Raw genomic sequence first — 12,320 nt, 5'->3', positions numbered from 1 at the left:
CCTCAGAACCAGCTTTGCAGCCACCTTCCCCGGTCATTGTTAATGGGAATCTGGAGTTTCAGATAGCCAAGATTATTGATTCCAGCTTTGTACGCCAGTCACTTCATTATTTGGTGGATTGGAAGGGTTTCGGTACTGAGGAGAGAATTTGGCTACCAGCATCTGATGTTCATGCGATCAAGTTTGTTCAGTCTTTTCTTGCCTCACATCCAGATAGACCTGGTCCTGAGTCTCCTCTTAGGAAAGAGGGTACTGTCATGGTCATGGGGTTACCGCGACAGAGAGTGGTCTCCTCTATTTCTGGGGTCAGAAGATTGCAGCGTTTGGCTACATGCACGGTGGATCTACTTAGCTTTCCAGTTAGCTGTGCAGATTTCCCTTGTTCTTTTCTTGCAAGGGTTAAGCAGTTCTGTTTGTCTCCTAAAGCTTTCTGTCCTGCGTTATCTCAGCTGTTCTGATCTCTCCACTCCCTTCTGGTATAATTGCTCACCTCTTAGCTTGGGTAGTTGCCAGTGATAGCTTGCTAAATCTTGAATTCGGTTTGGAGGTGTGAGCCGTGCAAAGAGAAGTGGTCTATACAGTGCTGGCCAAAAGTATTGGCACCCCTGCAATTCAGTCAGGTAATACTCAGTTTCTTCCTGAAAATGATTGCAATCACAAATTCTTTGGTCTTATTCTCTTCATTTAATTTGTCTTCAATGAAAAAAACACAAAAAGAATTGTCCTAAAGCCAAATTGGATATAATTCCACACCAAACCTAAAAAAGGGGGTGGACAAAAGTATTGGCACCCTTTGAAAAATCATGTGATGCTTCTCTAATTCGTGTAATTAACAGCACCTGTAACTTACCTGTGGCACCTAACAGGTGTTGGCAATAACTAAATCACACTTGCAGCCAGTTAACATGGATTAAAGTTGACTCAACCTCTGTCCTGTGTCCTTGTGTGTACCACATTGACCATGGAGAAAAGAAAGAAGACCAAAGAACTGTCTGAGGACTTGAGAAACCAAATTGTGAGGAAGCATGAGCAATCTCAAGGCTACAAGTCCATCTCCAAAGACCTGAATGTTCCTGTGTCTTCCGTGCGCAGCATCATCAAGAAGTTTAAAGCCCATGGCACTGTGGCTAACCTCCCTAGATGTGGACGGAAAAGAAAAATTGACGAGAGATTTCAACGCAAGATTGTGCGGATGGTGGATAAAGAACCTCGACTAACATCCAAACAAGTTCAAGCTGCCCTGCAGTCCGAGGGTACAACAGTGTCAACCCGTACTATCCGTCGGCGTCTGAATGAAAAGGGACTGTATGGTAGGATACCCAGGAAGACCCCACTTCTTACCCCGAGACATAAAAAAGTCAGGCTGGAGTTTGCCAAAACTTACCTGAGAAAGCCTAAAAGGTTTTGGAAGAATGTTCTCTGGTCAGATGAGACAAAAGTAGAGCTTTTTGGGAAAAAGCATCAACATAGAGTGTACAGGGAAAAAAAAGAGGCATTCAAAGAAAAGAACACGGTCCCTACAGTCAAACATGGCGGAGGTTCCCTGATGTTTTGGGGTTGCTTTGCTGCCCCTGGCACTGGACTGCTTGACCGTGTGCATGGCATTATGAAGTCTGAAGACTACCAACAAATTTTGCAGCATAATGTAGGGCCCAGTGTGAGAAAGCTGGGTCTCCCTCAGAGGTCATGGGTCTTCCAGCAGGACAATGACCCAAAACACACTTCCAAAAGCACTATAAAATGGTTTGAGAGAAAGCACTGGAGACTTCTAAGGTGGCCAGCAATGAGTCCAGACCTGAATCCCATAGAACACCTGTGGAGAGATCTCAAAATGGCAGTTTGGAGAAGGCACCCTTCAAATATCAGGGACCTGGAGCAGTTTGCCAAAGAAGAATGGTCTACAATTCCAGCAGAGCATTGTAAGAAACTCATTGATGGTTACCGGAAGCGGTTGTTCGCAGTTATTTTGACTAAAGGTTGTGCAACCAAGTATTAGGCTGAGGGTGCCAATACTTTTGTCCGGCCCTTTTTTGGAGTTTTGTGCGAAATGATCAATGATTTGATTTTTGCTTCATTCTCCTTTGTGTTTTTTCCTTGCAAGCAAATTAAATGAAGATAATATGACCAATGAATTTGTGATTGCAATCATTTTCAGGAAGAAACTGAGTATTATCTGACAGAATTGCAGGGGTGCCAATACTTTTGGCCAGCACTGTAGGAGTCATCTACCGAGATTGCTATTTGGAAATATGTTTGGTGTCTTCCTTGTCTTTATCTCCCTTTTGGTTTGCCTCACCCTTCCTTTTTACCTTTCTGTAGTCTGGGTGCACGTTGAGTGACTGCTGTTTCTTTTACCCTTGTCTGTTTCCCTTTTGTGTCTTTATTTTGGGGCAGGACTAGTGTTCCTGCTGCCCTACGCACTAGCCAGGGCCGTGCTTAAGGAAAGACAGGGATAGGACCATGATCGCAGCACGGGTTGAAGGAATCGGTCCAGGCACGTCAGGGAGCTCAGGGCAAGTTGCCCCTCTTCTCTTTCACTAGTGGCAGTGCTTCCCTTCTCATCTGTTTCGCTGTGCGCCATTTGGGTAATGTGTTGACAGCTGTGCACCAAAAAAAACAAGTGTGTATATCTCTGCAGTGGAACAACTGGCAAGATTGCATCGGCTGCTAGAATCCTCTTGTACCAGTTACTGAGACATTTATCAAAAATGTTGCAATCACACTTGTAGGGGACATCCACACGGAACATGGTCACTTAGGATTTTTCATAAAAAGAAATCTGCAGCTAGGGCGGGTGCAACATGAGCGTATCTCACAGTCTGTATACAGAGTACAATTCCCGGTCTGGTGGCGGTTCTTCTGACCCAACGTATGTGTATGAGGCCGTATGTCCGGGTCAGGAGACCCACCACCAGACCATGCAAGTCTGTATATGGACCGTGAAATGTGTTTGTGTGAACACGCACTGCTTGAGTGTATTTTGCTTCAGAAATGCAGCAGATTTACCACAAATGTTGCCCTTTGCATGACAAAGGGTGAAATATGCTGTGAAAATTGCTAGCAGAAATATACTAATGTCAAATTTACACTGCAGCTTTCTTTAAGTATTGTCCATATTTGGCCACGGCCCCACTATCAGTATTTGGTCAGTATTTTTCTCAGGAGTGGGAGCCAAAACCAGGAGTGGGTGATAAATGCAGAATTGGTGACTTGTTTCTATTATACTTTTCTCTGATTGTTCCTCACCTGGTTTTGGCTCCCACTCCTGAGAAAAAATACTGACCAAATACTGATAGTGGGGCCGTGGACTAAAGTGAGATTTTGTAAAATCCCGTCTTATACCCAGAGGTCTTGCAGTTTATAAAATGGAGGCTTAATCATCTGTCCCCTCCCCCTCCATCTTGCCTGTAGTATAATTCCACTACAGCTTTCACATGAACAGACCATAATGTATGTGCTGCATGAAGCCTCCTCTACACATTGCAGTCACTCCAGCCCTGAACGCACAGGCTGCTGGGAGAAGCGCCAAGCACTCGTTTCATACGCAAGACTTCCGCCTATAGAGGGAGCGTTGTGTGAAAAAGAAAGCAAAAACCTCCCAGAAATCCTTGTTCCGGAAGTGATGTTACGCGGAAACGGAAGTCGCGCTGCGGAAACGTGAGGCGCTGCAGAAGAGCAGGAGCAGCGTGGTGTGTGGACTATACGTGCTGACATGTTCCTGCAGTATTACCTGAACGAGCAGGGAGAGCGGGTGTACACCATGAAGGTGAGGAGGACGGCTGTGTGCTCCGCTGGTGACCATTATCACGTCGTGCGGAGCGCTGCATACAGCCTCCATTCTGCAGTATGAGACCAGCATGCCCTGTGTGGAGGGAGAAATATAAACGCCTGTGCAAAGAGGCAAAAGTGCTTGTCCACAGCAGCCAATCACAAGCTAGCGTTTAATTTTCATATGCTTTTTCTAATTTGTAAGCTGTAACCTGACTGGTTGCCCGTGTGGCCAAGATGTTGTGGAGCTGTAATACCTGGCACGGCCTGTAGTCGGGTGTTGTGCTGTGTTTGGTAGAAATCTCCTGTTTGTTTTTTTTTAGCTGATCACCCCCTTTCCTTGTGCATGTTATAGTTTGGCCGATCAGCAGCTGCCATCCCTGGTAATAGCTGTCATGGTTACCATAAGCGCCTTGTCAGGATGATGAGATGGTGTTGTCCATGGAAAGCAATTCCTGTATTGACACACATTTTGACAGTCTGGAGCGCTGTAATTAGATAACAGTAAACCTGTGGTGATGCTGCATTGAGGTGTGAAGATATCTGTAACATGTGCAGTATAGTGTTATGCTGTGTACAGTCCTGGGGTATGTAATGTAAAACGGTGATGCCGGCACTCCCACCTCGATGTATGCACTGCAATAAAGGCAGGTTATCTGCTATGGTCTTGCCTAATTGAGAAGCAGTTATATTGCGAACTGCGCTGTAGTGCAATCATGAAGGTCTGACACGCCGACCATTCATCTTCAGAGACACTTCAGAGCTCATGCTGAAGAATTAAAGGGAATCTGTCACCCCCCCCCCACACACACACACACACACACACACCTGGGCAATATCAGACCTCTACTATGGCCATACAGGGTATAGAAAAGCAAATCTATACATACCTGTATGGCCCATAGAGGTCTGATTGCAAAGAAAAGCAATTTAATCAATTCTTTTTTTCCAGAGGCTTGGTGCCCAGGGGATGCCAAGCAATCCCCGCCTATGTGCTTATTATTCCCCCAAATCCCCGCCTCTCTGCTTAATTATCATATTCCCCCTCCCCTGCACCTCACAGGGCCCTGTTACGTTCACTGTGCTCCCTGACTTCCGGGCATGCGCAAAGCTCCGCTTACATAGAGTGCGCTTTGCTTCATCCCAGCCCCGTCTGCCTGTGCTCTGCGCCGCAGGGTCCTATTGCGCAGTCGCCGGAAAGTGACTGACCCGCCTGCGCAATAGAAATCTTCGGTGCTTTGCGCATGCCCGGAAGTCGGGGGAACACAGTGCACATCACAGGAAGGGGGGGATATGATAATTAAGCGGGGATTTAGGGGAATAATAACCGGACAGGCGGGGATTGCTTGGCGTCCCCCGGACGCCAAGCCTGTGGAAAAAAGAATTGATTGCAGAGAAAAGCACTTTAATCAGACCTCTGCTATGGGCCATTCAGGTAAGTATAGATTTACTTTTCTATACCCTGTATGGCCATAGTAGACATCTGATATCACCCAGGGGGGTGACAGGTTCCCTTTAAGAGCATTGATGGATGGTCTACACATAGTGGTTATCCTTTGCACCTTGGAGCATAATCTTTTTTTGCAACATTATATCCAGTGGACGTACTATTCTGGACTACCATCTAAATAGGTAAGAATAGTACTTCTTGCAATTCACCACTGTTATGACAGAGACCTGTATGATTGCACTACTGCACAGTTTATAACTAAATATAATGTATATTCTTCCTCTGTTGCAGAATGTATCTCCTAGTGGACAGCCGACCTCTTCGGCTCATCCCGCTCGCTTCTCTCCAGATGACAAGTATTCCCGACACCGTGTCTCCATCAAGAAGAGATTTGGCCTACTGCTAACTCAGCAGCCAAGACCTGTTTTATGAGACCATTGGGAATAGATGTAAGCTTTTGTGGAATACAGACTGTCTGGAGGAATGACCGCTGGACATCGGCATCCAGGAGCTTTGTTTATTATCGCATTCAAATCTCTTGGACATTGGGACTTTCACCCTGGCTTATGAGTTTTGTATAAAATAAAGATCTGTGTGTTCAGATATTAGCTTGTGCGTCTTTGTGCTTTAGTTCTGTGCTGTCACAAACAAAATAGTCTCATACAGGTTTCTGGTGTTTTTGCCGTGATGGAGATGTCCATTCCTACGGGACTGTTGGTAAAAGCGATGAGCATCAAATCATTCATTTGGCTTTACTACAGAAGTTTGTTTATTTTACAGCAGCTGAATTATGTGATTCTAAAGGACCAGGAAGGTTTTTTTTGTTTTAGGCCCTCTTTTTGGCCCGTCATGAGCTGTGTAGTGGGTAGGATTGCACCTTCAAAGCTCGTCACATGTCAAGGCAATTTTGTGAAATCATAGCTTAAACCAATATTACTGCAATGTATGGATAGACCAAATTAAGCGCCTACCACATATACATTAGACTGATGTTGGCCAACCCCAACCAGTATCAACAAGACCAGCTGACACGCTAATGTATATTGGAACCCCGGACAGTGTATGGGGGATAAATATCAAACCAGCATGTCTGGCTACAGCTCTCTCAGAGAATACAGGCTCTCTCGGCCGAATAAGCACTCGAGTTTATGGATACGATGACGGGCGTCAGAATCAAAGTAACTTAAAAGGGTTGTCCAAGCATCAGATAAAATGGCGTCCCTGATATAATTCAAACTGCAGCCTGTCTTAGTCACGCATCAGGAGCTGCTGCAGACTGAAGATAATACAGCTCCTGTGTCTCAATTGATGAGCTGTATCACACATAACTCAGTTGGCGGTTGGGCGCACAGCTGCAACATTTGAAGAAATGTTTTAAACCCATTTTGTTCCTGGCGAGGAGATCTCCAGCTTCATCCATCACCTCGTTCTTAAGTCTAAAGGTGCTGTCACATTGTGTTTAAGTACACATTCAGTGGATCACGTCGAGGATTACATCTGAAACCCCTGCTAAACGGGATTTGGGCCTATGCACCGACGGGGCCATCGACTATAACGGTGCCGATACAGCGAACGTGCGATCTTCCGTGCATCATTTTCGGGCATGTACACCTACTGGAGGTGGAAACTCAGACATAGTAGACTGCGTCTGGGTGTCCATCTCTAGTAGGTGTATACGTATAAAGTGTCTGGGTTTTTTTTTAATAACTTTTTAACTGAGCCTGCTATTTTTTATTTGCTCACACAAATAAAATCCCACAACAATCTGACTTCATATTGCGCTGTGCAATTCTCTGTTGACTTCCAGCTGATATCTGGCCACAGCATTTTACTTAAGCTGTGTGTGTGAAAGCGTTATTAGGGCTTATTCGCACAAACACATAGTGAACGTATTTCCCCGTCCATGTATCGACCACAGCTCCCAAGACCTGTACGTCAATGCTTTTTTTTGTTGTTGGGTGTAGGAGGGGGGTATGCCCCGATCTGCCACACTTGGATTTTGTGCCCTGATCAATCCATATAACTAACAAAAAGTAGGGGTACATGTGAGGACAAGGATGCGCGATACCTGAGAACCCCAGACCTTCACCTAGAGGTACTCTATTTACTTTCAATATATAATCTAGTATAGGAAGTATGATTCCAGTGAGTACATCTTTTCTGTTGGAAACATTGACCTTAGTAATTTAGATCAAGTTTTAGAACATTTTTATTTTCTGCTCTCGCTTATTATTTCCTTTATCTAAGGCTGTTCTAGGGATAACCACTGAAGAGCGACATGTAAAGTATGTGCACAAAGCCTCGTTTTTGGGGCACATCATGCTTCGGGAAAATGCAGTGTTTTTTCTGGAGCGTCTTGGATTTTTTTTTAATAACTGTGGCTTCTAAGTCCGTAAAAGTGGTCTTGTCACTACTTTTCTCTTCACGGCTTTCGAAACCTGAAGTAGTTAACAGAAGTGACAAAACATGGTACATATGTACAGCACATTTTTTCTGACACTATGTATATTTTCTCTTTAGCCTTTTTTTGTGCTGGATTATTTCAAGTTTGGACAGGTGAGGGATACAACGCTCAAAATTGTCCCTTGCTCGCGCTGATTCAGTGCAAGTAGGGGAGAATGATGAGAGAGATGCCTTCAGCACCTGGCGTTTGGAAATAGTGCTAACTGTACCGCTGATTTCCAGGCGCTGGTACATGTGATTCTGATGCGCCACATGGTTGCCATGCACATGGACACAAATATCTCCGGTACTATTTTTTTCCAGTGCCGGAAATATCAGGAAGTGTGAAACAGGCCTAAGATGTCATGAAGATGATTTTGCACAGATCTTTGTGTTCCATGGTAGAAAGTGGTCCGTCAGAAACTTTATATACTTTGTTAAGGTCGTTTCCACACCTTCAGGGACCCTAAAGGGGCCTACCAGCTCTCTCCCCATGATTCCTGCCCAAAACATGACTCTGCCACCTACTTGCTGACAGCCTTGTTGGAACATGGTAGCCATCCACCAAGCATCCACTACTCCATACATCTGGACCACCCAGGGTTGCACGGCACTCATTAGTAGACTGTTTTTAAAATTAGTCTTCATGTACTGTATGTCTGGTTCAAAGGCAGGACAGTGGAGTCGGTAAGTTAAACCTTCCACACCTACTCCGAATTCTCAGTTTCCCTGACACAGACTCTCATCTATGGCTCATGTATAGGTAATAAATTTACTATAATAAAATGGTAACATCAGGTTTTTCATTGCCATTATGATACATTAATCAAGCTGTTTAAATAACATAAAATATATTTATTGGAACACTTTAGAACACATTTTTTAAAATAAATTGTAAATATGCAATACACTATGTAGTAAATAGGGGTACACAGTTTTCAACAGAAACACACTGAATAACATTTCTGCAGTGTATGAATTTGTTCTGTGAAATAGTATCGGCTCCATCAGATCCTTCTTCATAGATGACCTCAAATCTGATCTAATTAAGACTAGGGAACAACCTCTCTACATTGACTTGGGTTGGTGGCAAAGCGGTAGATACACAGGCAACATCTCTAACAATTTCAGGGTATAAAGGAATTGCCTTGTGCACAGTCAGTTTTGATAAACCATTGAACTCTTCTACTTACAGGTGCATCTCACTAAATTAGAATATCATCAAAAAGTTAATTTATTTCAGTTCTTCAATACAAAAAGTGAAACTCCTATATTATATAGTCATTACAAACAGTGATCTATTTCAAGTGTTTATTTCTGTTAATGTTGATGATTATGGTTTACTGCCAATGAAGACACAAAAGTCATTATCTCAGTAAATTAGAATACTTTATAACAACAGCTTGAAAAATTATTTTAAAATCCGAAATGTTGGCCCACTGAAATGTATGTTCAGTAAATGCACTCAATACTTGGTCGGGGATCCTTTTACATCAATTACTGCATCAATGCGGCGTGGCATGGAGGTGATCAGCATGTGGCACTGCTGAGGTGTTATGGAAGCCCAGGTTGCTTTGATAACAGCCTTCAGCTCATCTGCATTGTTGGGTCTGGAGTCTCTCATCTTCCTCTTGACAATACCCCATAGATTCTCTATGGTGTTAAGGTCAGGCGAGTTTGCTGGCCAATCAAGCACAGTGATACTGGTGTTTTTAAACCAGGTATTGGTACTTTTGGCAGTGTGGACAGATGCCAAGTCCTGCTGGAGAATGAAATTTCCACCTCCAAAAAGCTTGTTGGCAGAGGGAAGCATGAAGTGCTCTAAAATTTCCTGGTAGAAGGCTGCGCTGACTTTGGTCTTGATAAAACACACAGTGGACCTACACCAGCAGATGACATGGCTCCCCAAACCATCACTGATTGTGGAAACTTCACACTAGACCTCCAGCAGCTTGGATTGTGGCCTCTCCACTCTTCCTCCAGACTCTGGGACCTTGATTTCCAAATGAAAATTGGAACTCTGGGACCTTGTGGAGTGTGTCAATGACTGCCTTCTGGACATCTGTCAAGTCAGCAGTCTTCCCCATGATTGTGAATCCTACTGAAACAGACTAAGTGACCTTTTTTAAATGCTTAGGAAGTCTTTGTAGGTGTTTTTTGTTAATTATTTTAACTTAGTGAGATAATGGCGTTTGTGTTTTCATTGGCTGTAAGCCATAATCATCAACATTAACAGAAATGAACACTTGAAATAGATCACTCTGTTTGTAATGACTATATAATATGAGTTTCACTTTTTGTATTGAAGAACTGAAATTAACTTTTTGATTATATTCTAATTTTGTGAGATGCACCTGTATTTGAGAGCAAGAGAGAAACTTGGCTGAAATATTGTCAATCTGTTTGCTATGGGAGTGGAATCCTTTTCCATGTGGCAACACTTTGCCTGCTCCATGTAGTCCAAATACTTTTCAAAATGAAACTCCTCATCTGATGAGGCTGAAGAAACAGCAGCAGCAGCACTGGCAGAACGCAAATCCTCTCGCCCTTGGCCATCCTGTAGTCCACTCATCCTAACTGCAACCTCAATCGGAGCTTCTTTTCCTTTAGTAAGCTGTTGATCATCCAGCAATATACGATGGCTCGGGTCCACATAAACAGCTGCCAGAAGAATTTTATTTTCTAATAGCAGCGTCTCTCTGGTTCATTGAAGCAGCAATGCCATCTGCGATTAAACCTCCTCTTTGGGACAGGCAAAACAGCAAGTTCTTCCACTCCTTTATGAAAATGCCAAGAGTTAAATCCTCAGCTTGTAATTTTTTAGTCACTGTAAATGGGTGATGAAAGCTATTCCTTCAATTCAGCGACCTGTGTCCATTGACCTTCACTTAGTGTTACCTATTCCTTCCCAGTGTCTTTTTCCTCTGATCTGTAGAGGAGGTACCTCACTACTGAGCGTGTACATAAAGTGCAGCACAGATTCATCTCAACTAAAAGCCGAGATCCTTAGTTCAGGTATAGAACAGACATTTATAGGACATTTCATAACTTTCCCAAATTCTTATGAAAAAAATATTCAACACATTCTGCATTGTACTACTGAACCCAATTTATTATATATTTTAGGAGTCGGTCCATTTTACACCGAGTCTGACTCCACCTCCGCCAAAATAGACAGCGACTCCGACTCCACAGCACTGGTCACTGCAACAATTTCTGCTTGTGAGCACTGTTTTTAGAGGTGGACAAATAGTAGGTTTATGCACAACTGCAAGCCTCTGGAGGATCCTACACATTAAGGTTTGCCGGACTCTGGAGGCACCAGCAACTTCAAATACCTGTTTGCTGCTTTGTAATGGTATTTTAGCAGCTGTTCTCTTAATCCGATGAATTTGCCTGGCAAAAACCTTTCTCATTATGCCTTTATCTGCATAAACCCGTCTGTGCTGTGTATCAGCCATAAATCTCTTCACAGTATGATGATCACACTTAAAGGGAACCTGTCACATCCTAGTTGCTATGTACACTGCCCCCATTGCTTTGCTAGTGATGCAATGTGCATCACTAACAAGCTTTTTTCATTAAAATCGGTGGTAATGTAATGATTTTATAACATTATATATACTTTGTCCTACCTGCTGTATTCAGTCATAGGGGTGTGATTCTCTCATTCAGTCATGGGCAGCACCGCATTCAGTCACTGCTGGCGCTGCCCATGTATTTGAATACTGCTCCCAGGAAGGTTGCGTCTAGATTGGAGTTGATTTTTGGAGTTGATTGGAGTTGCAAAATGCAGGTATCAGGTTTTGCTGCGTTTGTAGTGAAAAAAGCAAGTACAGCAGTATGTGAAATCCATTTATTCTTGTGATTTTCCCAAGTTTACCATCTTGTCTGGGTCACCTGAGATGGCAGTTTGGATTAGTACAGTTTAATTAAATTGCTGATGCGTACAAAGTAAACATTGACCGACCAAGGTGTGAGATTAAACAATACTTGTGGCTGACCAAGGTGTAAAATTTAACAATGCCTAAGCAACTCAATGGCAGATCAAAGTGTGAAAGTAAATAGTGTCCTACAAACTCAATGCACTGCTAGTATTTTAGGTAAACTATTCTGGACCAATTCACTTCCCCGCTTACATTTGTAATGTCTATTTTTTCACAAACATATGTCTTGCCTTGGTGACCTGTGTTCATGCTTCTGTGGTGGAAGCAAAGCTGAAGTTTGGGATCCTGAAAAATGCACCAAATACGCAGCAAAAACTCACTAAAACCTACGTTTTTGATTCTGCTTCTTTCGTGCCAAGAGAGCAGGTTTTGCTTTAGAAAAAAAAAACCAACGCCCTGCCCTGTGTGAACATACACTTAAGTAGTTTTCGTTTAATTGGGCTCACCCGGCAAACTGATTATGACAGGGGTTTGAGATTGATTTCAGTGATACAAAGAACCCTGAGACACAATACCATCCATGTGTTTTTGAAAAAAACAAAAAATAGTAAGGTGTATATACCTAACCTTACTATTGCTTTTATTATGATGGTCCACATAAGTCCGAGGTTTGCCTTACCAATTCCACAGCCCCGGTTGTTTTGCACTGTGTAAAAGTTTTGGTAAAACAGTCCCAATCTCTTTCATATAGCTGCTATGACTAGCTGATCGCC

The 12,320-nt window shown here is 43.3% G+C and overlaps 1 protein-coding gene across 1 annotated transcript; it reads left to right on the top strand.

The window, feature by feature from the left end:
• Positions 1-3,605: 3,605 nt before the first annotated feature.
• NOP10 (NOP10 ribonucleoprotein) lies at positions 3,606-5,826 on the top strand. Its single transcript, XM_073653760.1, has 2 exons — positions 3,606-3,766; positions 5,510-5,826. The coding sequence occupies exons 1-2, from the start codon at positions 3,713-3,715 to the stop codon at positions 5,648-5,650; spliced, it is 195 nt and encodes a 64-aa protein (XP_073509861.1). The 5' UTR covers positions 3,606-3,712; the 3' UTR covers positions 5,651-5,826.
• Positions 5,827-12,320: the final 6,494 nt, after the last annotated feature.

This window comes from Phyllobates terribilis, unplaced genomic scaffold, assembly GCF_046119375.1.
Source record: "Phyllobates terribilis strain yellow unplaced genomic scaffold, ASM4611937v1 Scaffold_1__5_contigs__length_1240528914, whole genome shotgun sequence".
NCBI classification, from domain to species: Eukaryota; Metazoa; Chordata; class Amphibia; order Anura; family Dendrobatidae; genus Phyllobates; species Phyllobates terribilis.
This window is presented reverse-complemented; position numbering and strand designations above follow the sequence as displayed.

Coding starts and splice junctions, on each gene's coding strand:
- NOP10 (XM_073653760.1), top strand. CDS start 3,713: ATGTTCCTGCAGTATTACCTGAACGAGCAGGGAGAGCGGGTGTACACC. Junction 3,767..5,509: donor AGCGGGTGTACACCATGAAG/GTGAGGAGGACG, acceptor CCTCTGTTGCAG/AATGTATCTCCTAGTGGACA.